General features: G+C 67.6%; 2 protein-coding genes across 2 annotated transcripts in view; both read left to right on the top strand.

Annotated features, from left to right (window-relative positions):
- The window catches only part of MAN2A2 (mannosidase alpha class 2A member 2), a 58652-nt gene extending 43868 nt beyond the window's left edge, over positions 1-14784 (top strand). The window contains exons 21-24 of the mRNA XM_089782110.1: positions 4495-4628; positions 7351-7545; positions 9596-9706; positions 14627-14784. Coding sequence (XP_089638236.1) covers positions 4495-4628; positions 7351-7545; positions 9596-9706; positions 14627-14779 — 593 coding nt within the window. The 3' untranslated portion in view covers positions 14780-14784. The remainder of the gene's footprint in view (positions 1-4494; positions 4629-7350; positions 7546-9595; positions 9707-14626) is intronic.
- Positions 14785-17290: 2506 nt separating this feature from the next.
- Positions 17291-26011, top strand: LOC149523621 (protein shisa-like-1). The gene is made up of 3 exons (XM_089782122.1): positions 17291-17484; positions 18620-18833; positions 25618-26011. The coding sequence occupies exons 1-3, from the start codon at positions 17298-17300 to the stop codon at positions 25862-25864; spliced, it is 648 nt and encodes a 215-aa protein (XP_089638248.1). The 5' UTR covers positions 17291-17297; the 3' UTR covers positions 25865-26011.
- Positions 26012-27145: the final 1134 nt, after the last annotated feature.

The following is a 27145-nucleotide window of genomic DNA, read 5'->3' as shown; positions in this document are numbered from 1 at the left end:
GCGCTGGGGGGGGCCCTGCTGCAAGGCTGGGTGGGGGGCTGTCCCGTTCCCCTGGTGACACTGGGGGGGCCCTGCTGCAAGGCTGGGCGGGGGGCTGCCCCCTTCCCCTGGGGGCGCTGGGGGGGGCCCTGCTGCAAGGCTGGGTGGGGGGCTGTCCCGTTCCCCTGGTGACACTGGGGGGGCCCTGCTGCAAGGCTGGGCGGGGGGCTGTCCCGTTCCCCTGGGGGCGCTGGGGGGGGGGGCCCTGCTGCAAGGCTGGGCGGGGGGCTGTCCCGTTCCCCTGTGGGCGCTAGGGGGGCCCTGCTGCAAGGCTGGGCGGGGGGCTGTCCCGTTCCCCTGGGGGCGCTGGGGGGGCCCTGCTGCAAGGCTGGGCGGGGGGCTGCCCCCTTCCCCTGGGGGCGCTGGGGGGGCCCTGCTGCAAGGCTGGGTGGGGGGCTGTCCCGTTCCCCTGGGGGCGCTGGGGGGGCCCAGCTGCAAGGCTGGGTGGGGGGCTGTCCCGTTCCCCTGGGGGTGCTGGGGGGCCCTGCTGCAAGGCTGGGTGGGGGGCTGTCCCGTTCCCCTGGGGGCGCTGGGGGGGGCCTGCTGCAAGGCTGGGCGGGGGGCTGTCCCGTTCCCCTGGGGGCGCTGGGGGGGGCCCTGCTGCAAGGCTGGGCGGGGGGCTGTCCCGTTCCCCTGGGGGCGCTGGGGGGGCCCTGCTGCAAGGCTGGGCGGGGGGCTGTCCCGTTCCCCTGGGGGCGCTGGGGGGGCCCTGCTGCAAGGCTGGGCGGGGGGCTGTCCCGTTCCCCTGGGGGCGCTGGGGGGGCCCAGCTGCAAGGCTGGGCGGGGGGCTGTCCCGTTCCCCTGTGGGCGCTGGGGGGGGCCCTGCTGCAAGGCTGGGCGGGGGGCTGTCCCGTTCCCCTGGGGGCGCTGGGGGGGGCCCTGCTGCAAGGCTGGGCGGGGGGCTGTCCCGTTCCCCTGGGGGCGCTGGGGGGGGCCCTGCTGCAAGGCTGGGCGGGGGGCTGTCCCGTTCCCCTGTGGGCGCTAGGGGGGCCCTGCTGCAAGGCTGGGCGGGGGGCTGTCCCGTTCCCCTGGGGGCGCTGGGGGGGGGGCCCTGCTGCAGGGCTGGGCGGGGGGCTGCCCCCTTCCCCTGGGGGCGCTAGGGGGGCCCTGCTGCAAGGCTGGGCGGGGGGCTGTCCCGTTCCCCTGGGGGCGCTGGGGGGGCCCAGCTGCAAGGCTGGGCGGGGGGCTGTCCCGTTCCCCTGGGGGCGCTGGGGGGGGGGCCCTGCTGCAGGGCTGGGCGGGGGGCTGCCCCCTTCCCCTGGGGGCGCTAGGGGGGCCCTGCTGCAAGGCTGGGCGGGGGGCTGCCCCGTTCCCCTGGGGGCGCTAGGGGGGCCCTGCTGCAAGGCTGGGCGGGGGGCTGTCCCGTTCCCCTGGGGGCGCTGGGGGGGCCCTGCTGCAAGGCTGGGCGGGGGGCTGCCCCGTTCCCCTGTGGGCGCTGGGGGGGCCCAGCTGCAAGGCTGGGCGGGGGGCTGTCCCGTTCCCCTGGGGGCGCTGGGGGGGGCCCTGCTGCAAGGCTGGGCGGGGGGCTGCCCCGTTCCCCTGGGGGCGCTAGGGGGGCCTGCTGCAAGGCTGGGCGGGGGGCTGTCCCGTTCCCCTGGGGGCGCTGGGGGGGGCCCTGCTGCAAGGCTGGGCGGGGGGCTGTCCCGTTCCCCTGGGGGCGCTGGGGGGGGCCCTGCTGCAAGGCTGGGCGGGGGGCTGTCCCGTTCCCCTGGGGGCGCTGGGGGGGCCCTGCTGCAGGGCTGGGCGGGGGGCTGTCCCGTTCCCCTGGGGGCGCTGGGGGGGCCCAGCTGCAAGGCTGGGCGGGGGGCTGTCCCGTTTCCCTGGGGGCGCTGGGGGGGGGGCCCTGCTGCAAGGCTGGGCGGGGGGCTGTCCCGTTCCCCTGGGGGCGCTGGGGGGGGGGCCCTGCTGCAAGGCTGGGCGGCGGGCTGTCCCGTTCCCCTGGGGGCGCTAGGGGGGCCCTGCTGCAAGGCTGGGCGGGGGGCTGTCCCGTTCCCCTGGGGGCGCTGGGGGGGGCCTGCTGCAAGGCTGGGCGGGGGGCTGTCCCGTTCCCCTGGGGGCGCTGGGGGGGCCCTGCTGCAAGGCTGGGCGGGGGGCTGTCCCGTTCCCCTGGGGGCGCTGGGGGGGCCCTGCTGCAAGGCTGGGCGGGGGGCTGTCCCGTTCCCCTGGGGGCGCTGGGGGGGCCCAGCTGCAAGGCTGGGCGGGGGGCTGTCCCCTTCCCCTGGGGGCGCTGGGGGGGGGGCCCTGCTGCAGGGCTGGGCGGGGGGCTGCCCCCTTCCCCTGGGGGCGCTGGGGGGGGGGGCCCTGCTGCAAGGCTGGGCGGGGGGCTGCCCCGTTCCCCTGGGGGCGCTGGGGGGGCCCTGCTGCAAGGCTGGGCGGGGGGCTGTCCCGTTTCCCTGGGGGCGCTGGGGGGGCCCTGCTGCAAGGCTGGGCGGGGGGCTGCCCCGTTCCCCTGGGGGCGCTGGGGGGGCCCTGCTGCAGGGCTGGGCGGGGGGCTGTCCCGTTTCCCTGGGGGCGCTGGGGGGGGCCCTGCTGCAAGGCTGGGCGGGGGGCTGCCCCGTTCCCCTGGGGGCGCTGGGGGGGCCCTGCTGCAAGGCTGGGCGGGGGGCTGTCCCGTTTCCCTGGGGGCGCTGGGGGGCCCTGCTGCAAGGCTGGGCGGGGGGCTGCCCCGTTCCCCTGGGGGCGCTGGGGGGGCCCTGCTGCAAGGCTGGGCGGGGGGCTGTCCCGTTCCCCTGGGGGCGCTGGGGGGGCCCAGCTGCAAGGCTGGGCGGGGGGCTGTCCCGTTCCCCTGGGGGCGCTGGGGGGGCCCAGCTGCAAGGCTGGGCGGGGGGCTGTCCCGTTCCCCTGGGGGCGCTGGGGGGGGCCCTGCTGCAAGGCTGGGCGGGGGGCTGTCCCGTTCCCCTGGGGGCGCTGGGGGGGGCCCTGCTGCAAGGCTGGGCGGGGGGCTGTCCCGTTCCCCTGGGGGCGCTGGGGGGGCCCAGCTGCAAGGCTGGGCGGGGGGCTGTCCCGTTCCCCTGGGGGCGCTGGGGGGGCCCAGCTGCAAGGCTGGGCGGGGGGCTGTCCCGTTCCCCTGGGGGCGCTGGGGGGGCCCTGCTGCAAGGCTGGGCGGGGGGCTGTCCCGTTCCCCTGGGGGCGCTGGGGGGGCCCTGCTGCAAGGCTGGGCGGGGGGCTGTCCCGTTCCCCTGGGGGCGCTGGGGGGGCCCAGCTGCAAGGCTGGGCGGGGGGCTGTCCCGTTCCCCTGGGGGCGCTGGGGGGGCCCAGCTGCAAGGCTGGGTGGGGGGCTGTCCCGTTCCCCTGGGGGCGCTGGGGGGGCCCAGCTGCAAGGCTGGGCGGGGGGCTGCCCCGTTCCCCTGGGGGCGCTGGGGGGGCCCTGCTGCAAGGCTGGGCGGGGGGCTGTCCCGTTCCCCTGGGGGCGCTGGGGGGGCCCAGCTGCAAGGCTGGGCGGGGGGCTGTCCCGTTCCCCTGGGGGCGCTGGGGGGGCCCAGCTGCAAGGCTGGGCGGGGGGCTGTCCCGTTCCCCTGGGGGCGCTGGGGGGGCCTGCTGCAAGGCTGGGCGGGGGGCTGCCCCGTTCCCCTGGGGGCGCTGGGGGGGCCTGCTGCAAGGCTGGGCGGGGGGCTGTCCCGTTCCCCTGGGGGCACTGGGGGGGGGGCCCTGCTGCAAGGCTGGGCGGGGGGCTGTCCCGTTCCCCTGGGGGCGCTGGGGGGGCCCTGCTGCAGGGCTGGGCGGGGGGCTGTCCCGTTCCCCTGGGGGCGCTGGGGGGGCCCAGCTGCAAGGCTGGGCGGGGGGCTGTCCCGTTCCCCTGGGGGCGCTGGGGGGGCCCAGCTGCAAGGCTGGGCGGGGGGCTGCCCCGTTCCCCTGGGGGCGCTGGGGGGGCCTGCTGCAAGGCTGGGCGGGGGGCTGCCCCGTTCCCCTGGGGGCGCTGGGGGGGCCTGCTGCAAGGCTGGGCGGGGGGCTGTCCCGTTCCCCTGGGGGCGCTGGGGGGGCCCAGCTGCAAGGCTGGGCGGGGGGCTGCCCCGTTCCCCTGGGGGCGCTGGGGGGCCCTGCTGCAAGGCGCCTTGGCCTGCTGAACCCAGGGCTGTGAGTTCAATCCTTGCGGAGGCCACTTAGGGATTTGGGGCAAACATTCCTCAGGGATGGTGCTTGGTCGTGCTGAGCAGGCCGGGGCTGGACTCGGCCTTCCCAGGTCCCTTCCAGCTCGTGGAGATGGGCATGTCCATTCGTACAGAGCTCTGCCTCTGGTAACACCAGGCCCTGCCCCGGGTGAGATGGGCCCTGGGCTCTGCTGTGTCCATGGGGCGCCGAGCCCCAGCTCCCTGGGGAGACGTCCCCTCCTCCCCGTGCTGCCGGCCCGGCATGGCCCGGCCTCCGCCCGGGTCTCGGTGGCAGGGCGCTGGGGGCCTGCGCCCGGTGGGGGGGCGGCTCAGGGCCCGGCGCTCAGCCCCGCGGGACGGTCCCCAGGCCAGCTGGAGGTGATCCTGGACCGGCGCCTCATGCAGGACGACAACCGCGGGCTGGGCCAGGGGCTGCGGGACAACAAGCGAACCTGCAACCGCTTCCGCCTCCTGCTGGAGCGCCGCAGGACGGCCAACAAGGTGAGGTGCTGCCGCTCGCAGCCCAGCGTGGGGAGTCCTGGGCGCCCGCTGCCTCCAGCAGAGCAGTCACTGCGGGGCAGCTGGGCTCAAGGGGGCTGTCCCCCCCGTGGTGCTTGCTCTCTGCTGGGGGGAGGCAGCGGGTCCCCCGGCAGGTGGGGGGAGGCGGCGGGTCCCTCGGCAGGTGGGGGAGGCGGCGGGTCCCCCGGCAGGTGGGGGGGGGGGAGGTGGCGGGTCCCTCGGCAGGTGGGGGGAGGTGGCGGGTCCCCCGGCAGTGGGGGGAGGCGGCGGGGTCCCCCGGCAGGTGGGGGGAGGCGGCGGGTCCCCCGGCAGTGGGGGGAGGCGGCGGGTCCCTCGGCAGGTGGGGGAGGCGGCGGGGTCCCCCGGCAGGTGGGGGGAGGCGGCGGGTCCCCCGGCAGGTGGGGGGAGGCGGCGGCGGGGTCCCCCGGCAGGTGGGGGGAGGTGGCGGGGTCCCTCGGCAGGTGGGGGAGGCGGCGGGTCCCCCGGCAGGTGGGGGGAGGCGGCGGGTCCCTCGGCAGGTGGGGGGAGGTGGCGGGTCCCCCGGCAGTGGGGGGAGGCGGCGGGGTCCCCCGGCAGGTGGGGGGAGGCGGCGGGTCCCCCGGCAGGTGGGGGGAGGCGGCGGCGGGGTCCCCCGGTAGGTGGGGGGAGGCGGCGGCGGGGTCCCCCGGCAGGTGGGGGGAGGTGGCGGGGTCCCTCGGCAGGTGGGGGAGGCGGCGGGTCCCCCGGCAGGTGGGGGGAGGTGGCGGGGTCCCTCGGCAGGTGGGGGGAGGCGGCGGGTCCCCCGGCAGGTGGGGGGAGGTGGCGGGGTCCCCCGGCAGGTGGGGGGAGGCGGCGGGTCTCTCGGCAGGTGGGGGAGGCGGCGGGTCCCCCGGCAGGTGGGGGGAGGCGGCGGGTCCCCCGGCACAGGGCTGCACGTCCCCCCGGCTCCTACGAGCGTTGCTCTTCTCGTTCCCCGCCTTGCCCGCCCCATGTCACTCCCAGAGCTCCGGCTGGGGCCGTGCTCAGCGCCAGAGCAGTAGAGGGCGGCAGATTGGCCCCAAGGTGTGGGGGAGCCCCACCTCACCCGATAGCCCCTGCAGCCTGCTCTGGGCCGTCATGGGGTGAGGGAGCCCCCGGGCCCTGCAGCCAGAGGGGACTGCCAGCCGGCAGGGAGCACAAAGGGGTTACTGGCTCCCAGGGCCACAGCGTCGCCCAGACGTCTTACGGGGCCAGGCGCAGTGAGTGCAGCCCACTGGGGGGGGGTGATGTGGGGGTGCTGTCCATTCGAGCATTCGCTGGTTGCTGTGCGTGGGCTGTGGGTGACTCCTTGTGACAGCGGGGGGCGGGGTCCGCTCTGTGACCCGGGGTCCCCCCGGCTGTGGGTGGGGGTGTGACAGTGGGGGGGTCTGCTCTGTGACCCGGGGTCCCCCTGGCTGTGGGTGGGGGTGCGATAGTGGGGGGGTCCGCTCTGTGACCCGGGGTCCCCCCGGCTGTGGGTGGGGGTGCGATAGTGGGGGGGTCCGCTCTGTGACCCGGGGTCCCCCCGGCTGTGGGTGGGGGTGCGATAGTGGGGGGGTCCGCTCTGTGACCCGGGGTCCCCCCTGGCTGTGGGTGGGGGTGCGATAGTGGGGGGGTCTGCGCTGTGACCCGGGGTCCCCCCTGGCTGTGGGTGGGGGTGCGATAGTGGGGGGGTCTGTGCTGTGACCCGGGGTTCCCCTGGCTGCGGGTGGGGGTGCGATAGTGGGGGGGTCTGCGCTGTGACCCGGGGTCCCCCCTGGCTGCGGGTGGGGGTGCGATAGTGGGGGGGTCTGCGCTGTGACCCGGGGTCCCCCCCGGCTGTGGGTGGGGGTGCGATAGTGGGGGGGTCTGTGCTGTGACCCGGGGTCCCCCCCGGCTGCGGGTGGGGGTGCGATAGTGGGGGGGTCTGCGCTGTGACCCGGGGCCCCCCCTGGCTGCGGGTGGGGGTGCAATAGTGGGGGGGTCTGCGCTGTGACCCGGGGTCCCCCCCGGCTGCGGGTGGGGGTGCGATAGTGGGGGGGTTTGCGCTGTGACCCGGGGTCCCCCCCGGCTGCGGGTGGGGGTGCGATAGTGGGGGGGTCTGTGCTGTGACCCGGGGTCCCCCCCGGCTGCGGGTGGGGGTGCGATAGTGGGGGGGTCTGCGCTGTGACCCGGGGTCCCCCCCGGCTGCGGGTGGGGGTGCGATAGTGGGGGGGTCTGTGCTGTGATCCGGGGTCCCCCCTCGGCTGTGGGTGGGGGTGCGATAGTGGGGGGCTCTGCTGTGACTGGGTCCCCCTCGGCTGTGCTGCGCGACTCCCAGTGACTCACCCACGTGCATTGGCCCAGACACCTCGGCCCAGCCTGGGAAGGGAACAAGGCTCTTCCAGGGGGAGAGATGAAGGGAGGCGGAGACGGCCCCTGGCTGGGGGCAGGGTCTGGGAGCTGGGCAGTGTCGTGTCTGGCTGGGAAACATGAAGGGAACAGACTGAGCTGAGGGGGCGACGGACCTCCCCATGCTGGGCTGTACCCTGGAGCAGCAATAACCCCCCATTCTGCTGGCTGGGGGAGTCTCATCTTGCTGCGGACGGGGGTGCAGGATCGGGGGGAACCCACCACAGAGGGGCCCCTGCTCCCCTCCCCACATCCTAAGCCAGCCCCACTGCCCCATAAACCCAGCAGGGCGGGGCAGCCCCAGGCCCCTCATCTTGATTGGCTGCTCGTGTTCCAGGTGCAGGACAGTCGTCCAATCAGCTTCCCATCCCTGCTCAGCCACATCACCTCCATGCACCTGAATGGGGAGGTGCTAGCCATGCCCGTGGCCCAGGAGAAGCCGGCTCCCCCAGCCCTGCGGTCCTTCCGGCCCCTGGCGGCCACCGTGCCCTGCGACTTCCACATCCTGAACCTGCGCACGCTGCAGGCCGAGGTGAGAGCCCAGCGGGCCCGGCTGATTCCCACCTGTGTCCGGGCAAGCGCGTGAGTGGGGCAGGGGCGTCAAGGTCGGGAGCCGCAGGGACCCCGTGCACCCTGACAAGGGACACGCAAAGCTGGGGCACAGGAGCGCAAGGCCTGGCCTGTGCTCTGGCCTTGGTTCTTGTGGCATAGCCAGGCCCAGCCATGGGGGATGCTGCGCGGCCGGGTGGAGGCGGGGGGGATGCAGGGTAGCTGGCAGGAGGTGGGGGGGGGGTCGTTGCAGCACGGTCGGGCGGGGGCAGGGCAGGGGAGTTGCCAGGCGGGAGCAGGGGGGATGCAGGGTAGCTGTCAGGAAGGGGGAGGGGGCGTTGCAGCCCGGGCGGGGGCAGGGGCAGGGGCAGGGGAGTTGCCAGGCGGGGGCAGAGGGGATGCAGGGTAGCTGGCAGGAGGTGATGGGGGCGTTGCAGCACGGCCGGGCGGGGGCAGGGGAGTTGCCAGGCGGGGGCAGAGGGGATGCAGGGTAGCTGGCAGGAGGTGCGGGGGGGAGCGTTGCAGCATGGCCGGGCGGGGGCAGGGGCAGGGGAGTTGCCAGGCGGGGGCAGAGGAGATGCAGGGTAGCTGGCAGGAGGTGGTGGGGGCGTTGCAGCACGGCCGGGCGGGGACAGGGGAGTTGCCAGGCGGAGGCAGAGGGGATGCAGGGTAGCTGGCAGGAGGTGCGGGGAGGAGCGTTTCAGCACAGCCGGGCGGGGGCAGGGCAGGGGAGTTACCAGGCGGGGGCAGAGGGGATGCAGGGTAGCTGGCAGGAGGTGGTGGGGGCGTTGCAGCACGGCCGGGCGGGGGCAGGGGCAGGGGAGTTACCAGGCGGGGGCAGAGGGGATGCAGGGTAGCTGGCAGGAGGTGGTGGGGGCATTGCAGCACGGCCGGGCGGGAGCAGGGGCAGGGGAGTTACCAGGCGGGGGCAGAGGGGATGCAGGGTAGCTGGCAGGAGGTGCGGGGGGGGAGCGTTTCAGCACAGCCGGGCGGGGGCAGGGGCAGGGGCAGGGGAGTTACCAGGCGGGGGCAGAGGAGATGCAGGGTAGCTGGCAGGAGGTGATGGGGGCGTTGCAGCACGGCTGGGCGGGGGCAGGGGAGTTGCCAGGCGGGGGCAGAGGAGATGCAGGGTAGCTGGCAGGAGGTGATGGGGGCGTTGCAGCACGGCCGGGCGGGGGCAGGGGAGTTGCCAGGCGGGGGCAGAGGAGATGCAGGGTAGCTGGCAGGAGGTGGTGGGGGCATTGCAGCACGGCCGGGCGGGGGCAGGGGCAGGGGAGTTACCAGGCGGGGGCAGAGGGGATGCAGGGTAGCTGGCAGGAGGTGCGGGGGGGAGTGTTTCAGCACAGCCGGGCGGGGGCAGGGGCAGGGGAGTTACCAGGCGGGGGCAGAGGAGATGCAGGGTAGCTGGCAGGAGGTGCGGGGGGGAGCGTTTCAGCACAGCCGGGCGGGGGCAGGGGCAGGGGAGTTACCAGGCGGGGGCAGAGGAGATGCAGGGTAGCTGGCAGGAGGTGATGGGGGCGTTGCAGCACGGCTGGGCGGGGGCAGGGGAGTTGCCAGGCGGGGGCAGAGGAGATGCAGGGTAGCTGGCAGGAGGTGGTGGGGGCATTGCAGCACGGCCGGGCGGGGGCAGGGGCAGGGGAGTTACCAGGCGGGGGCAGAGGGGATGCAGGGTAGCTGGCAGGAAGTGCGGGGGGGAGCGTTTCAGTACAGCCGGGCGGGGGCAGGGGAGTTGCCAGGCGGGGGCAGAGGAGATGCAGGGTAGCTGGCAGGAGGTGATGGGGGCGTTGCAGCACGGCTGGGCGGGGGCAGGGGAGTTGCCAGGCGGGGGCAGAGGAGATGCAGGGTAGCTGGCAGGAGGTGGTGGGGGCGTTGCAGCACAGCCGGGCGGGGGCAGGGGCAGGGGAGTTACCAGGCGGGGGCAGAGGGGATGCAGGGTAGCTGGCAGGAGGTGCGGGGGGGAGCGTTGCAGCACAGCCGGGCAGGGGCAGGGGCGGGGGCTGCTGCTGCTGTCACACGCCTCTGTCCCGTACCAGGAGGAGTCGCTGCCCTCGGCGGAGATGGCCCTGATCCTGCACCGCAAGGGCTTTGACTGCGGCCTGGAGGCCAAGCACCTGGGCTTCAACTGCACCACCAGCCAGGGCAAGGTGGGTCTGGGACACGGCCGGCCCCCCCAGCCAGGCTGCCCCCCAGGCCTCCGTTTCCCTGGGCACGGGGGAAAGCGCATGGGGTCTCTCCCACCTAGCCCTGGGAAGGCACCAAGGGCAGGCTGGGGCCTCGGGCCTGGGGGACGGGTCAGTCTCGGCTGGTTTTAGGGCGGGAAGGGGGAGGGCGCTGGCTGCCCCCGGCTCCGGTGTTCCCAATGACCCCAGGCAGCGCCGTGTCCCCTCTGTCTGTGGGTGGCGGGTCAGGGCCCGGGGCTCCCCCACGCTCTGTGACGGTGCCCAGGGAAACTGAGGCACAGAGCCACTCCAGAATGGCACAGGGCGGCGCCACACACAACGCAGCACAGCAGACAGTGTGACACCGGGGCCGTCTGGCTGCGTCGCGTGGGTCAGGCAGGCTGTGGAGTGCTGGGGGTCTCTCCATGCTCTGGGCAGGCAGGCTGTGGAGTGCTGGGGGGTCTCTCCATGCTCAGGGCAGGCAGGCTGTGGAGTGCTGGGGGGTCTCTCCATGCTCTGGGCAGGCAGGCTGTGGAGTGCTGGGGGGTCTCTCCATGCTCAGGGCAGGCAGGCTGTGGAGTGCTGGGGGGTCTCTCCATGCTCTGGGCAGGCAGGCTGTGGAGTGCTGGGGGGTCTCTCCATGCTCTGGGCAGGCAGGCTGTGGAGTGCTGGGGGGTCTCTCCATGCTCTGGGCAGGCAGGCTGTGGAGTGCTGGGGGGTCTCTCCATGCTCTGGGCAGGCAGGCTGTGGAGTGCTGGGGGGTCTCTCCATGCTCAGGGCAGGCAGGCTGTGGAGTGCTGGGGGGTCTCTCCATGCTCTGGGCAGGCAGGCTGTGGAGTGCTGGGGGGTCTCTCCATGCTCTGGGCAGGCAGGCTGTGCAGTGCTGGGGGGTCTCTCCATGCTCTGGGCAGGCAGGCTGTGGAGTGCTGGGGGGTCTCTCCATGCTCTGGGCAGGCAGGCTGTGGAGTGCTGGGGGGTCTCTCCATGCTCAGGGCAGGCAGGCTGTGGAGTGCTGGGGGGTCTCTCCATGCTCTGGGCAGGCAGGCTGTGGAGTGCTGGGGGGTCTCTCCATGCTCAGGGCAGGCAGGCTGTGGAGTGCTGGGGGGTCTCTCCATGCTCTGGGCAGGCAGGCTGTGGAGTGCTGGGGGGTCTCTCCATGCTCTGGGCAGGCAGGCTGTGGAGTGCTGGGGGGTCTCTCCATGCTCTGGGCAGGCAGGCTGTGGAGTGCTGGGGGTCTCTCCATGCTCTGGGCAGGCAGGCTGTGCAGTGCTGGGGGGTCTCTCCATGCTCTGGGCAGGCAGGCTGTGGAGTGCTGGGGGGTCTCTCCATGCTCTGGGCAGGCAGGCTGTGGAGTGCTGGGGGGGTCTCTCCATGCTCTGGGCAGGCAGGCTGTGGAGTGCTGGGGGGTCTCTCCATGCTCAGGGCAGGCAGGCTGTGGAGTGCTGGGGGGTCTCTCCATGCTCTGGGCAGGCAGGCTGTGGAGTGCTGGGGGGTCTCTCCATGCTCTGGGCAGGCAGGCTGTGGAGTGCTGGGGGGTCTCTCCATGCTCTGGGCAGGCAGGCTGTGGAGTGCTGGGGGGTCTCTCCATGCTCTGGGCAGGCAGGCTGTGGAGTGCTGGGGGATCTCTCCATGCTCAGGGCAGGCAGGCTGTGGAGTGCTGGGGGGTCTCTCCATGCTCTGGGCAGGCAGGCTGTGGAGTGCTGGGGGGTCTCTCCATGCTCTGGGCAGGCAGGCTGTGGAGTGCTGGGGGGTCTCTCCATGCTCTGGGCAGGCAGGCTGTGGAGTGCTGGGGGGTCTCTCCATGCTCAGGGCAGGCAGGCTGTGGAGTGCTGGGGGGTCTCTCCATGCTCAGGGCAGGCAGGCTGTGGAGTGCTGGGGGGTCTCTCCATGCTCAGGGCAGGCAGGCTGTGGAGTGCTGGGGGGTCTCTCCATGCTCTGGGCAGGCAGGCTGTGGAGTGCTGGGGGGTCTCTCCATGCTCTGGGCAGGCAGGCTGTGGAGTGCTGGGGGGTCTCTCCATGCTCTGGGCAGGCAGGCTGTGGAGTGCTGGGGGGTCTCTCCATGCTCTGGGCAGGCAGGCTGTGGAGTGCTGGGGGGTCTCTCCATGCTCAGGGCAGGCAGGCTGTGGAGTGCTGGGGGGTCTCTCCATGCTCTGGGCAGGCAGGCTGTGGAGTGCTGGGGGGTCTCTCCATGCTCTGGGCAGGCAGGCTGTGGAGTGCTGGGGGGTCTCTCCATGCTCAGGGCAGGCAGGCTGTGGAGTGCTGGGGGGTCTCTCCATGCTCTGGGCAGGCAGGCTGTGGAGTGCTGGGGGGTCTCTCCATGCTCTGGGCAGGCAGGCTGTGGAGTGCTGGGGGGTCTCTCCATGCTCTGGGCAGGCAGGCTGTGGAGTGCTGGGGGGTCTCTCCATGCTCAGGGCAGGCAGGCTGTGGAGTGCTGGGGGGTCTCTCCATGCTCTGGGCAGGCAGGCTGTGGAGTGCTGGGGGGTCTCTCCATGCTCTGGGAGGCAGGCTGTGGAGTGCTGGGGGGTCTCTCCATGCTCTGGGCAGGCAGGCTGTGGAGTGCTGGGGGGTCTCTCCATGCTCTGGGCAGGCAGGCTGTGGAGTGCTGTGGGGGTCTCTCCATGCTCTGGGCAGGCAGGCTGTGCAGTGCTGGGGGGTCTCTCCATGCTCTGGGCAGGCAGGCTGTGGAGTGCTGGGGGGTCTCTCCATGCTCAGGGCAGGCAGGCTGTGGAGTGCTGGGGGGTCTCTCCATGCTCAGGGCAGGCAGGCTGTGGAGTGCTGGGGGGTCTCTCCATGCTCTGGGCAGGCAGGCTGTGGAGTGCTGGGGGGTCTCTCCATGCTCTGGGCAGGCAGGCTGTGGAGTGCTGGGGGGTCTCTCCATGCTCTGGGCAGGCAGGCTGTGGAGTGCTGGGGGGTCTCTCCATGCTCAGGGCAGGCAGGCTGTGGAGTGCTGGGGGGTCTCTCCATGCTCTGGGGCAGGCAGGCTGTGGAGTGCTGGGGGGTCTCTCCATGCTCAGGGCAGGCAGGCTGTGGAGTGCTGGGGGGTCTCTCCATGCTCTGGGCAGGCAGGCTGTGGAGTGCTGGGGGGTCTCTCCATGCTCTGGGCAGGCAGGCTGTGGAGTGCTGGGGGGTCTCTCCATGCTCTGGGCAGGCAGGCTGTGGAGTGCTGGGGGGTCTCTCCATGCTCTGGGCAGGCAGGCTGTGGAGTGCTGGGGGGTCTCTCCATGCTCAGGGCAGGCAGGCTGTGGAGTGCTGGGGGGTCTCTCCATGCTCAGGGCAGGCAGGCTGTGGAGTGCTGGGGGGTCTCTCCATGCTCAGGGCAGGCAGGCTGTGCAGTGCTGGGGGGTCTCTCCATGCTCTGGGCAGGCAGGCTGTGGAGTGCTGGGGGGTCTCTCCATGCTCAGGGCAGGCAGGCTGTGGAGTGCTGGGGGGTCTCTCCATGCTCTGGGCAGGCAGGCTGTGGAGTGCTGGGGGGTCTCTCCATGCTCAGGGCAGGCAGGCTGTGGAGTGCTGGGGGGTCTCTCCATGCTCAGGGCAGGCAGGCTGTGGAGTGCTGGGGGGTCTCTCCATGCTCAGGGCAGGCAGGCTGTGGAGTGCTGGGGGGTCTCTCCATGCTCAGGGCAGGCAGGCTGTGGAGTGCTGGGGGGTCTCTCCATGCTCAGGGCAGGCAGGCTGTGGAGTGCTGGGGGGTCTCTCCATGCTCTGGGCAGGCAGGCTGTGGAGTGCTGGGGGGTCTCTCCATGCTCTGGGCAGGCAGGCTGTGGAGTGCTGGGGGGTCTCTCCATGCTCAGGGCAGGCAGGCTGTGGAGTGCTGGGGGGTCTCTCCATGCTCAGGGCAGGCAGGCTGTGGAGTGCTGGGGGGTCTCTCCATGCTCTGGGCAGGCAGGCTGTGGAGTGCTGGGGGGTCTCTCCATGCTCTGGGCAGGCAGGCTGTGGAGTGCTGGGGGGTCTCTCCATGCTCAGGGCAGGCAGGCTGTGGAGTGCTGGGGGGTCTCTCCATGCTCAGGGCAGGCAGGCTGTGGAGTGCTGGGGGGTCTCTCCATGCTCAGGGCAGGCAGGCTGTGGAGTGCTGGGGGGTCTCTCCATGCTCTGGGCAGGCAGGCTGTGGAGTGCTGGGGGGTCTCTCCATGCTCTGGGCAGGCAGGCTGTGGAGTGCTGGGGGGTCTCTCCATGCTCAGGGCAGGCAGGCTGTGGAGTGCTGGGGGGTCTCTCCATGCTCAGGGCAGGCAGGCTGTGGAGTGCTGGGGGGTCTCTCCATGCTCTGGGCAGGCAGGCTGTGGAGTGCTGGGGGGTCTCTCCATGCTCTGGGCAGGCAGGCTGTGGAGTGCTGGGGGGTCTCTCCATGCTCAGGGCAGGCAGGCTGTGGAGTGCTGGGGGGTCTCTCCATGCTCAGGGCAGGCAGGCTGTGGAGTGCTGGGGGGTCTCTCCATGCTCAGGGCAGGCAGGCTGTGGAGTGCTGGGGGGTCTCTCCATGCTCAGGGCAGGCAGGCTGTGGAGTGCTGGGGGGTCTCTCCATGCTCAGGGCAGGCAGGCTGTGGAGTGCTGGGGGGTCTCTCCATGCTCAGGGCAGGCAGGCTGTGGAGTGCTGGGGGGTCTCTCCATGCTCAGGGCAGGCAGGCTGTGCAGTGCTGGGGGGTCTCTCCATGCTCAGGGCAGGCAGGCTGTGGAGTGCTGGGGGGTCTCTCCATGCTCAGGGCAGGCAGGCTGTGGAGTGCTGGGGGGTCTCTCCATGCTCTGGGCAGGCAGGCTGTGGAGTGCTGGGGGGTCTCTCCATGCTCTGGGCAGGCAGGCTGTGGAGTGCTGGGGGGTCTCTCCATGCTCTGGGCTCGGGCTCTCCGTCGGGTCCTGATCCGGGAGCTGGCCCCAGCCTGCGGCGCCCGCCCTCACCCCTGCCCCTCCCTTCTCCAGCTCTCTCTGGGGGGCCTGTTCCATGGCCTGGAGCTGGGCGCCCTGCAGCCCACCTCGCTGACGCTGATGTACCCCCTGGGCAGCCCCTCCAACAGCACTGTGATCCACATGGAGCCCATGGAGATCGCCACCTTCCGCCTGCAGCTGGGCTAGCCTCCAGGTGCCACACGGCTCGGCTGCTGGACACGCCTGCCGGGGTGGGCCAGGGCGGCTGCTGGAGTCGCCTGTGGGGGGGGGCGGCTGCTGGAGTCGCCTGCCAGGAGGAGGGACTGGACAGCTGCTGGAGTTGCCTGCGGCAGGGTGGGGGGGTCCGGCTGCTGGAGTCGCCGGCCGGGCGCTGCTACCTCCCTTATTTATTGATCCACGTTTTACGTTCCCTGGCCGGTGGCCAGTGGCCAAGCCGGGGCGGCAGAGCAGCAGGCTGGCTGTTGCATCCTGCGGCGATGCTGCTGGCTCAGCCAGGTGGCGGGCGCAGCTTCCCTGGGCTGCCAGGAACCTGCCCTGTCCCTGTGCCGGGAGGCAGGTCTCCGCCCCCCACGCCGTGCTGTGGGCCAGTGGGGCAGGCCTCTGGGTGGGGACCTGCCTGAGGGCTGGGGGGCCGGGTGCTCGTGGACACTGTCTGACTGGCACCTGTCAATGTGCCCGTTCGGGAAGAGAAGGCCTGTTTGCACCCCTGCCGTGTCTGGTCTGTGCCTCGTGCTGCCGGCCCCACGGGCAGAGCCTCCCGCTGGGGTGAGATCCCGGGGCCTCTGCCCCTCTCCCTGCCAGCTCACGGGCCTGCCCTTCCGTTCCCTGCGCCGCGGCTCCACCGAGCACCTGCTGACTTGGAGCCCAGCGTTCCCTCCTACGCTGGGGGCCCTGACCCTGCACCCCCGTCCACAGCAAGATGGGACCCTGCCAGCCACGAGAATGGGGGGTTATTGCTCCTCAGAGGTACAGCCCAGCGTAGGCGTGACGTGGACGCAGGAGTCAGGGCAGGTGCCTCAGCCCCCTGGGGCGGGGCACAGGCCCCTGAACCCCCAGCACCCGCCAGTCTGTGCCCAGCCCCCCCTTTGTTCACACCCCTTCCCCCGGCCAGGCGAGAAGGTGCTGGGCCCGGCCTGTGCCTGTCCTCAGGGACCCCCCGGGCAGTGCGCACAGACACACAGTCTCTGCAGAGCAGCACGGCCAGTAGGGGTCGCCCCCGCCCACACACAGCCAGGGACTGCCCTGGGGCCACAAGGGTGGACAGCCCCCCACTACGTCACAGCCCCTCCCCCAAACCGAGACCCCTGTGGCCCCGCCCAGCAGGGGTGCTAAGGAGCAAGTGGCCCCTCCCACTGTCCCAGGCTCCGTGGGGGGGCAGGTGGAAGGGGAAGGATCTGGTTCTGCACTAGCCCCCCAGGCCCGCACGGGCTCGGTGGCTTGCCCCCTCTGCCACAGGCTGAGCCGTGAGCAGGCTGCCTGCTAACCCATTGGTCCCATGGGCGAGGCTTGGTGGGGGGCCCAGCTGCTCCCCTCCCCCTGCAGCACTCAGGGGCCCAGGTTTGTGGCAAGCAGTGACGGGGGCCTGCGGAACTCCCTGCCACTGGAACCAGCGCTGCAGAGGGCGCCAGGAGCTCCGGGTTGCTATGGCGATGGGACAAAGCAGGCTGGGGACGGTTATCCCATTGCCACCTCCCCGGGAGGGGCCAGTGCCAAGCAGAGCCCCGCTCCAGCTCTGGGCCCCGTGGGGCAGGGACTGCTCTCCGGTTGCCATGGGGCAGGTCACAACACTGTGGCACGGTGGCTGCGGGCCTGCCTGGCTCCCCCAGGGCTCATTACTGCAAGAAGGGGGGCAGCGGGGTGCCTGCGGCTGCCTCTGGGGTGCTGAGCACAGCTGCCTGCCGGGGGCCTGGCCTGGCGCAGGCGGGCGGGGCTGGGCCTCTCCTGCTGCAGAGCGCTGGGCCGGCTGCTCGCGGGGAGCCTGGCGCAGGCCGGGCAGGGGTCCGGGCTACAGGGCGAGGCTTGGGGCTTGTGCGCGAGGCGGGGGGCCCTGGAGCAGCCCAGGCAGGGTCTGCTGGGCGCAGGGGCTGGCTGCTGCGTTGGTGCATGTGGGCGGGCAGGGGGAAGGGGCTGGAGCGCGGGGCCCCTCCGGCTGCGGGCGCCTGGAAGTGCAGCCGTTGGCGCTGGCTCCCAGCAACCACTAGTGGAGCCCTGGTGAGGGCCACGGCCCTGCTGCCGGGCGGGGGCGGGAGGAGAGCGCTGCACCGGCTCCACCCTGCCCCGCGCGTGCGGCCACGGCTCGGCCTGCCAGGCGCCGGCTGGGGGTCAGTCCCTGGTCAGGCTCAGGTGGGCGCGGGCCCAGCGGGCTCACTCCCCAGAGCTCCGTGCGCCCTGGTCTCCAGACAGCGCCGCCCCCCGGGCAGAGCCCAGCCCCTCATCCCAGCCGCTCAGCGCATCTCCCCAGGCTCCTCTCCGGCCTGCTCAGCCCAGCCCCTGGGTCCTCCCTGCCCAGGGAGCCGCTGCCCCCAGCAGGGCCAGGACCAGCCACCCTCCTGCCTGACAAGGGGCGCTGGGAGCCCCAGAGGCTGCTGCCCCCGGGGCACTGGCTTCCGGAGCAGCTCCTTCGCGATACGCCCGCCTCCCCGGCTCGCCCGGGTCCCAGTGGGGCTGGGCAGTAAGTGCAGGAGGCTCTTGTGGTGAGGCCTTAATGGCTGCAGGAGGCAGAGGCGCTTGCTGGGGCCGAGATGGAGGAGGGGCAGGAGGGGCTCTGGGTTCTGCTTCCTCAGCACAGAGCCAGCACTGCCCTGCCCAAGCAGCAGGCAAGAAGATGCTGCCCAGAGTCCTGCCGGGGGTCCTCATCTGCACAGCGCTGCTCACCAGCTTTCTTGGCACAGGTAGGGCCCCCCTCGGCTCCCCAAGCCCCTCGGCACAGGCACGGTATCCCCTCGGCTCCCCAACCCCCTCGGCACAGGCACGGTGCCCCCTCGGCTCCCCAACCCCCTCGGCACAGGCACGGTGTCCCCTCGGCTCCCCAACCCCCTCGGCACAGGCATGGTGCCCCCTCGGCTCCCCAACCCCCACGGCACAGCCACGGTGCCCCCTTGGCTCCCCAAGCTCCTTGGCACAGGCACGGTGTCCCCTTGGCTCCCCAACCCCCTCGGCACAGGCACGGTGCCCCCTCGGCTCCCCAAGCTCCTTGGCACAGGCACTGTGCCCCCCTCGGCTCCCCAATCCCCTCGGCACAGGCACGGTGCCCCCCTCGGCTCCCCAATCCCCTCGGCACAGGCACGGTGCCCCCTCGGCTCCCCAACCCCCTTGGCACAGGCACGGTGCCCCCTCAGCTCCGCATCCCCCTCGGCACAGGCACGGTGTCCCCTCGGCTCCCCAACCCCCTTGGCACAGGCACGGTGCCCCCTCAGCTCCGCATCCCCCTCGGCACAGGCACGGTGCCCCCTCGGCTCCCCAAGCGCTTCAGCATGCGTAGAACACACCTGTCAGCACCAAACTGCTCTGACTCCCGCTCTGCGTGGCACCGTGCCCTGCCTGCGGTGGGTCCCGGGGATGATGCGCTGGGTGGGGTGTCGGGGGAGTGCCAGCTGGGTGAGGCTGGGGCACGTTTCTCCCAGCAGGCTCAGCGTATGGGCCGGGCACCCTACAGCCGCACGCTGCATGCCAGCCATGCTGGGGGCAGCACCCGGGCAGACTCGCTGCGCGTGGCGAGGCCCCACTGTAGCACATCCAGCCATTCTCTGGAAGAGCTGCAGGCATGAGGGGGCGGGGGGGCTTCTCCCCAGCCCCTCCCGGCGGGGGCCTGAAAGCTCCGGGCCGTCGGCGCCTGTTGTCAGAGTCGATGCCCCTGCTCAGTGCCAGGCCCCCACAACGGTCGGATCCCAGGCCTGTCAGCACGGAGCCAAGGGGGCTCCACACCAGGAGCGGCTGTAGGCTGTTACCTGCTGGGACCCTGCAGCAGGCTCTTGTGCTTGGCTCGCCTTCGGAACAGCCTCTGAAAACCGCGACTTCCCCTTGCAGCCTCGGCCTGTGACCTGCAGCTCTGTGAGGGGTACCCCGGCCCCGAGGGGCACCACCACTCCGGCTTCTACTGCCCACGCCTCACTGACCCCCCCGCACACCGGTACTGCTGCCGCCTCGCACACCTCGCCCTCAAGTCCTGCTGCCCCCAGCCCGAGGCGGAGGGTCTGCGGAGCCTCAACCTGTCCCACGTGCCCAGCCCAGCCCGACTCCGGTAAGCAGGGGCAGGGGCCGGGGGCGGGGTCCGGTGCCGGCGTGGCTGGGCGTGGCTGCACCGCGTGCGTCACTGGCGCTAGTGCAGTGTGAGGCGTTCCCCCGGCTGCCACTCATGAGCCAGTGCGTGGGTCCCCATGGCACGCCCCCGCCCACAGCCCTGCTCGGGAAAGGGCCCCGCTCCGCCGGGGGGCCATGGAGGCTGAGCCGGGCAGCGGCTGAGAGGAGACAAGGACGGGAGCTGCCATGGGGACCTGTGACATGAGTGTCACTTACTCCTTCAGCTCGCACAGGCACCAGGCCAGCCGTGGCCTTAGCAGCCCCGGTGGGAGGCAGGCCACAGGCTGTTCTCACAGCCCTCGGGCCGCCGAGCGCCCAGCCGGGGAGGCTGTGAAGCCCAAGAGAAGAGCCAGAGAAGTCCCTTGGGCTGTTAGCCAGGCGGGCGGGCACAGCCCAGGCTCTGGGTGCCCCTGGGCCTCGGCCAGGTGGCGGGGCGGGATCACTAGGTCACTGCCTGGTCTCACTCCCTCCGGGCCCGTCAGAGACAGGACGTGGGCCGCCTGGGCCGTTGCCCTGACCCAGTGTGGCCGCGGGGAGGGGCAGAGGAGAATCAAGCCTCTGAATCCGGCCGAGGGGCTGGAACTCAGCAATGGGCACCCGTGGCTCCCGCCCAGCCTGCTTTGCAGCAGCCCAGATGGGGGATCTGCCTGCCGTGGGCTCCTTAGGACAGTGGAAGCCACCCTGGAGTAGCCATATGGTGCCCCGTGTAACACTGCTGCTCCGTGTAACACTGCTGCTCCGTGTAACACTGGTGCCCTGTGTAACACTGCTGCTCCGTGTAACACTGGTGCCCCGTGTAACACTGCTGCTCCGTGTAACACTGGTGCCCCGTGTAACACTGGGGCCCCGTGTAACACTGCTGCCCCGTGTAACACTGGTGCCCCGTGTAACACTGCTGCTCCGTATAACACTGGTGCCCTGTGTAACACTGCTGCGCCGTATAACACTGGTGCCCTGTGTAACACTGCTGCTCCATGTAACACTGGGGCCCCGTGTAACACTGCTGCTCCGTGTAACACTGGTGCCCTGTGTAACACTGCTGCTCCGTGTAACACTGCTGCTCCGTGTAACACTGGTGCCCTGTGTAACACTGCTGCTCCGTGTAACACTGGTGCCCTGTGTAACACTGCTGCGCCGTATAACACTGGTGCCCTGTGTAACACTGGTGCCCTGTGTAACACTGCTGCGCCGTATAACACTGGTGCCCCGTGTAACACTGCTGCTCCGTGTAACACTGGTGCCCCGTGTAACACTGCGGCTCTGTGTAACACTGGGGCCCCATGTAACACTGGGGCCCCGTGTAACACTGCTGCTCCGTGTAACACTGCTGCTCCGTGTAACACTGGGGCCCCGTGTAACACTGCTGCTCCGTGTAACACTGGTGCCCTGTGTAACACTGCTGCGCCGTATAACACTGGTGCCCCGTGTAACACTGCTGCTCCGTGTAACACTGGTGCCCCGTGTAACAGTGCTGCTCCGTGTAACACTGGTGCCCCGTGTAACACTGCTGCTCCCTATAACACTGGTGCCCCGTGTAACACTGCTGCTTCGTGTAACACTGCTGCTCTGTGTAACACTGCTGCTCCGTATAACACTGGTGACCCTCTTCTCAATAAACTAGGTAAATATAACTTAGATAGGGTTATTCTACGGCGGGTGCATAACTGGCTTGATAACCGTACTCAGAGAGTAGTTATTAATGATTCACAATCCTGCTAGAAAGGTAGAACAAGTGGGGTTCCGCAGGGGTCTGTTTTGGGACCGGCTCTGTTCAATATCTTCATCAATGATTTAGAGATTGGCATAGAGAGGACGCTTATTAAGTTTGCAGATGACACCAAGCTGGGAGGGGTTGCGACTGCTCTGGAGGACGGGTCAGAATTCAAACTGATCTGGACAAACTGGAGAAGTGGTCTGAGGTAAACAGGATGAAGTTTAATCAGGACAAATGCAAAGTGCTCCACTGAGGAAGGAACAATCAGTCTCACACACACAGAATGGGAAGCGACAGTCTAGGAAGGAGAACGGCAGACAGGGATCTAGGGGTTATAGTGGACCATAAGCTAAATATGAGTCAACAGCATGACACTGTTGCAAAAAAAAGCAAACCTGATTCTAGGATGCATTAACAGGAGTGTTGTGAGCAAGACACGAGGAGTCGTTCTTCCGCTCGGCTCTGCGCTGATCAGGCCTCGGCTGGAGTCTTGTGTCTAGTTCTGGGCACCACATTTCAAGAAAGATGTGGAGAAATTGGAGAAGGTCCAGAGAAGAGCAACAAGAATGATGAAAGGTCCAGAGAACATGAGCTATGAGGGAAGACTGAAGGAACTGGGCTTGTTTAGTTTAGAAAGGAGAAGACTGAGAGGGGACATGATAGAGATTTTCAAGTATCTAAAAGGGTGTCACAGGGAGGAGGGGGGGAAATTGTTCTCCTTGGCCTCTGAGGACAGGACGAGAAGCAATGGGCTTAAATTGGAGTCAGGGAGGTTGAGGTTGGCCATTAGGAAAAAGTTCCTGCCTGCCAGGGTGGTCAAACACTGGAATGAGTTGCCCGGGGAGGTTGTGGAATCCCCATCCCTGGAGATACTCCAGAGCAGGTTGGATAAACGTGTCAGGGCTGGGCTAGACGGTGCTGGGTCCTGCCGCAAGGGCTGGGTCTGGACTCGATGCCTCTCAAGGTCCCTGCTAGCTTTAGTGCTCTATGAAAAACGTACAAACCAACAACTAGTCGAGTAGCACCGTACCGACTAACAGACCGTGGTGGTGGTGGGCCCACAAAAGCTCATGAGCCATCCCCGTGTTGTTGGTCTCTAAGGTGCTGCTAAACCAACGAGACTATTCGCTGCTTTGTACGTTTGTCATAGAGCACTGGCTCTAACTTGGCTCCCCCTCTGAAGCTAGTGTTCTGTGATCCTGTGTACCTACTGTGCCCGCAAAGCCTCATCTGCCTACCTCTCTGCCGCCCTTCGGCTCCTCCACTTCAGCCAGCCTGGCCTCCAGTGCCCACCCACGGTCTGAGGGCCAGGAGCCCTGGCCCATGCACACCCGCCTCCCACCCACAGAGCTGATAAGCAAACGTCCTGCATTGGGTGCAGTAAACTGGACAGTCCCCGGGCTGCTGCTGGGCTTGTGCCTGCATCCTCTGCGTTCGCCTTCCTTGAGAGCTTGTGGTGAATCAGGTGGTGTGGGGGTTAGTGGAGTTTAAAGAATGTTAATCATGTCTAGCTCCCTTCCACCTCCCCCTCGAAACTCCCTCGCCAGACTCCCCTCTGCACCGCTCCTATTCGCAGTGCAGTGGTCCTACCCCACACACACAGCCCCTGCGCTGTTAGGGAGGGCGAAAGGCTCGGGGAATGTTCATCTGGAGCAGAGGGAAATGATCCCGTAGTTGGGACCCTCCTTCCAGCAGATGTTCTGTATCCCCTCGCACTGAGACCTCTCTGGGGGAGGGAACTCCAGTCGTGAGGGAAAGGCAGGTGTTTGTAATGGGGGATTCGATCACTAGAAGCAAAGAGCTGGGTGTGCGATGACCGGGAGAACCGTGTGGTGACTGGCCTGCCTGCTGCGAAGGTTGCGGATCTCTCGAGACCTCCGGATAGACTTGTGTGTAGTGCTGGGGAGGAGCCGGTGCTCGTGGTGCATGTAGGTACCAATGACATAGGGAAGGGTAGGAGAGAGGTTCTGGAGGCCAAATTTAGGCTGCTAGGAAAGGGATTGAAATCCAGGATCTCTATGGTGGCGTTCTCGGAAATGCTTCTAGTTCCACGTGCAGGGCCAGGTAGGCAGGCAGAGCTTCAGAGTCTCAATGTGAGGATGAGACAATGCTGTAGAGGGGAGGACTATAGATTTATTAGGAACTGGGGAAACTTTTGGGATGGGGGGAGTCTATACAGGAAGGATGGGCTCCACCTAAACCAAAGTGGAGCCAGACTGCTGGCACTTAACAGTAAAAGGGTCGTAGAGCAGCTGGAGGAAAGCCGACGGGTGCAGAGGAACACATGGATCGGACCTTTCAATTTCTGGTCTCTCTCTTAAGGGAGGGTCTATTAATAGAGATTCTCCATGTCCCAGTAAAGAGGAGAGGATGGTAAGATAATAAGGGTATGTCTACACTAGCCCCTAGTTCGAATTAGGGGGGTAATGTAGTCATCCACAATTGCAAATGAAGCCCGGGATTTGAATTTCCCGGGCTTCATTTGCATGAAGCTGGCCGGCGCCATTTTTAAATGCCGGCTAGTTCGGACTCCGTGCCCCGTGGCTACACGCAGCAGGTAGTAGCTAGTTCGGATTAGAAGCCTAATCCGAACTAGCTAGTCCGTACCGCATGTAGCCGCGCGGCCCGGGGTTCGAACTAGCCGGCATTTAAAAATGGCGCCAGCCGGCTTCATGCAAATGAAGCCCGGGAAATTCAAATCCCGGGCTTCATTTGCAAGTGCGGTATGCCTACATTACCCCTGCTAGTTCGAACTAGGGGCTAGTGTAGACAGACCCTAAGAGATGAGTAAGATCAGATGAGAAACAGTCAAATGAAAAAGTGTCTCAATCACATCAGGAAATGGCAGACAGATAAATAGTCACAAGTTTGTTAAGTGCTTAAATACAAACTCTAGAAGTTTCTTGAAACCTTCAATGACCTTAAATGGCTGCTTCTTGGAGCAGCTGGTTCTGGAAGAGGAGAGGCAATTCTTGATTTACTCCTCAGTGGAGCGCGGGATCTGGTCCAAGAGGTGAGTATAGCTGGACTGCTTGGAAATTGTGACCCTAATATAATTACATGTAACATCCCTCCGGTGGGAAAACACCTCAGCAACCCAACACTGTGGCATTGAATTGGAGAAAAGGGAGCTACACACGAATGAGGAGGTTAGTTAAACAGAAATTAAAAGGTACAAAGACAAAAGTAAAAACCCTGCAAGCTGCATGGACACTTTTCAATGACACCAGAATAGAGGCCCAACTTAAATGTATACCTCAAAGTAAAAAACACAAGAAGAGAACCAAAAAATTGCCACTGTGGCTCAACAGCCAAATAACAGAAGCAGTGGGAGATAAAAAGGCATCGTTTAAAAAGTGGACGAAGAACAGCTAGCCAAATAGCCATTTTTTAAGTACACCAGAAGCAGGAAACCGGCTAAACAACCAGGGGGCCCCTGGATGATTGAGATGCTAAAGGAGCCCTCAAAGATGATATGGTCATTGCGGAGAAACTAAATGAATTCTTTACTTGGATCTTCATGGCTGAGGATGTGAGGGAGATTCCCAAACCTGAGCCATTCTTTTTGGGTGACAAATCTGAGGAATTGTCCCAGATTGAGGTGTCACTAGAGGAGGTTTGGAACAAATTGATGAATTAACAGTAACAAGTCACCAGGATGCATTCACCCAAGAATTCTGAAAGAACTCAATGTGAAATTGCAGAACTATTAACTGTGGTTTGTAACCTATCCTTTCAATCAGCTTCTGTACCAATGACTGGACGATAGCTAATCTGATGCCAATATTTAAAAAGGGCTCTAGAGGTGACCCTGGCAATTACAGACCGGTAAGTCTAACGTCGGTACCGGGCAAATGTAGTTGAAACTGTAGCAAAGTATAGTCAGACACACAGATGAACATAATTTGTTGGGGAAAAGCCAACATGGTTTCTGTAAAGAGAAATGATGCCTTACTATTCTACTAGAGTTCTTTGAGGGGGTCACCCAGCATGTGGACCAGGGGGATCCGGTGGATACAGTGCACTTAGATTTTCAGAAGGCCTTTGTCCCTCACCAAAGGCTCTTAAGCAAAGTAAGTTGTCATGGGATAAGAGGGAAGGTCCTTTCATGGATTGGTAACTGGTTAAAGACAGGAGACAAAGAGTAGGAATAAATGGTCAGTTTTCAGAACGGAGAGCGGTAACTAGTGGTGTCACCCAAGAGTCCATACTGGAACCAGTCCTATTCAACTTGTTCATAAATGATCTGGAGAAAGAGGTAAACCTGAGGTGGGAAAGTTTGCAGATGATAATATCCAAAGTAGACTGTAAAGAGTTTCAAAAACATCTCATAAAACTGGGTGACTGGGCAACAAAGTGGCAGATTAATTTTAATGTTGATAAATGCGAAGTAATGCACAGTGGAAAACATAATCCCAGCTGCACTTTCAAAATGATGGGGACTAATTTAGCTATGCCTGCTCAAGAGAGAGATCTTGGAGTCACTGTGGATCGTTCTCTGCAAACATCCACTCCGTGCGCAGCGGCCGTCAAAAAGCAAATAGAACGTTAGGAATCATTTAAAAAGGGACAGAGAATAAGACAGAGAATCTCTCATTGCCTCTGTATAAATCCATGGGACGCCCACAGCTTGAATCCTGCGCACAGATGTGGGCGCCTCAGCTCAAAAAAGATAAATTGGCATTGGAAAAGATTCAGAAAAGGGCAACCGAAAAGATGAGGGGTTTGGAACGGCTGCCATGTGAGAAGAGACGAATAAAACGGGGACTTTTCAGCTTAGAAGAGAGGAGACTGAGGGGGGTAGGATCGAGATCTATACAATCATGAGTGGGGTGGAGAAAGTGAATAAGGAAAAGTTGTTTACTTTGTTTACTGTGCCCAGAACACCAGAACTGGGGAGCACCACATGAAATGAATAGATAGCAAGTTTAGAACAAACAAAGAGACCTGGATAAATTCATGGCGGCTGGGTCCAGCCTGGTCGCTCTGACGCTGTGTGTGCTTCCCGCAGGAACCCTCTGCCTCTTCTGGCCGTGGGGCTCTACGGTCTCCTCGTCCTCACGCTCATGACTCTCGACTTCCTCCACTTCTGCCAACTCAACCAGCACCGCTTCTACAGCCTCCTGAGCGGCAGCCGCCTGGGCAACCGCCTGGCCAGCTCCTTCCCACATCGCTGCTCGCAGCCCAGCGCCAGCAGCCAGCCAGCAGCAGGGGCTGGCGGGACCCACGGCCCAGCTCAGCCAGGACAGCCAGTGTGAAGAGAAGCCGCGGCAGTGACTGTGGGCCGACCCATGGAGGGAGGGGATGGCGGCTGTCGGCATTTACAGAGGCACCACGAGCAGGGCCTGGCGCGCTGCCCAAGCCTCAGCCCGGCACCGTCTGGCCTGGCTTGGCCCTTATAAACATGTTTGACTGGCCAAGCCTTGCCCCCGAGTGTTCTGTCCGGGATGTGGGTGAGGACACAGCTGGGTGCACTTGGCCATTCCCTTTTAAGCCTCACCCTGAGCACCGAGGGACACGGGCGGGATGCTCCAGGGCCCTGTTCAAGGGAGCATGGGAGGCTGGAGGTGTGAGGGTGGGCCCATGGGTGGGGGGGGGTGCACGTGATTGGCGGGCGGTGGGGGTGAGCGCTGTGCCCCTGGAGCAGTGCTGGCCCACGGGTGTGGGGGTGGGCCCATGCGTGGGGGGGTGCACGTGCGGGGCGGGCGGTGGGGGTGAGTGCTGGGCCCCTGGAGCAGTGCTGGCCCACGGGTGTGGGGGTGGGCCCATGCGTGGGGGGGTGCACGTGCGGGGCGGGCGGTGGGGGTGAGTGCTGGGCCCCTGGAGCAGTGCTGGCCCACGGGTGTGGGGGTGGGCCCATAGGTGGGGGGTGCATTGAGGGGCGGGCGGTGGGGGTGAGTGCTGGGCCCCTGGAGCAGTGCTGGCCCACGGGTGTGGGGGTGGGCCCATGGGTGGGGGGTGCATTGAGGGGCGGGCGGTGGGGGTGAGTGCTGTGCCCCTGGAGCAGTGCTGGCCCACGGGTGTGGGGGTGGGCCCATGCGTGGGGGGGTGCACGTGCGGGGCGGGCGGTGGGGGTGAGTGCTGGGCCCCTGGAGCAGTGCTGGCCCACGGGTGTGGGGGTGGGCCCATGGGTGGGGGGTGCATTGAGGGGCGGGTGGTGGGGGTGAGTGCTGGGCCCCTGGAGCAGTGCTGGCCCATGGGTGTGGGGGTGGGCCCATGGGTGGGGGGTGCATTGAGGGGCGGGCGGTGGGGGTGAGTGCTGGGCCCCTGGAGCAGTGCTGGCCCACGGGTGTGGGGGTGGGCCCATGGGTGGGGGGTGCATTGAGGGGCGGGCGGTGGGGGTGAGTGCTGGGCCCCTGGAGCAGTGCTGGCCCACGGGTGTGGGGGTGGGCCCATGGGTGGGGGGTGCATTGAGGGGCGGGCGGTGGGGGTGAGTGCTGGGCCCCTGGAGCAGTGCTGGCCCACGGGTGTGGGGGTGGGCCCATGGGTGGGGGGTGCATTGTGGGGAGGGCGGTGGGGGTGAGCGCTGGGCCCCTGGA

The sequence above is a fragment of the Pelodiscus sinensis genome, chromosome 14 (genome assembly GCF_052426305.1).
Source record: "Pelodiscus sinensis isolate ZL-2025 chromosome 14, ASM5242630v1, whole genome shotgun sequence".
NCBI lineage: Eukaryota > Metazoa > Chordata > Testudines > Trionychidae > Pelodiscus > Pelodiscus sinensis.
Note: the sequence above shows the minus strand (reverse complement) of the source record. Positions and strands in the feature narration are given on the sequence as shown.

Coding starts and splice junctions, on each gene's coding strand:
- LOC149523621 (XM_089782122.1), top strand. CDS start 17,298: ATGGCTGCAGGAGGCAGAGGCGCTTGCTGGGGCCGAGATGGAGGAGGG. Junction 17,485..18,619: donor CACCAGCTTTCTTGGCACAG/GTAGGGCCCCCC, acceptor TTCCCCTTGCAG/CCTCGGCCTGTGACCTGCAG. Junction 18,834..25,617: donor CCCAGCCCAGCCCGACTCCG/GTAAGCAGGGGC, acceptor TGCTTCCCGCAG/GAACCCTCTGCCTCTTCTGG.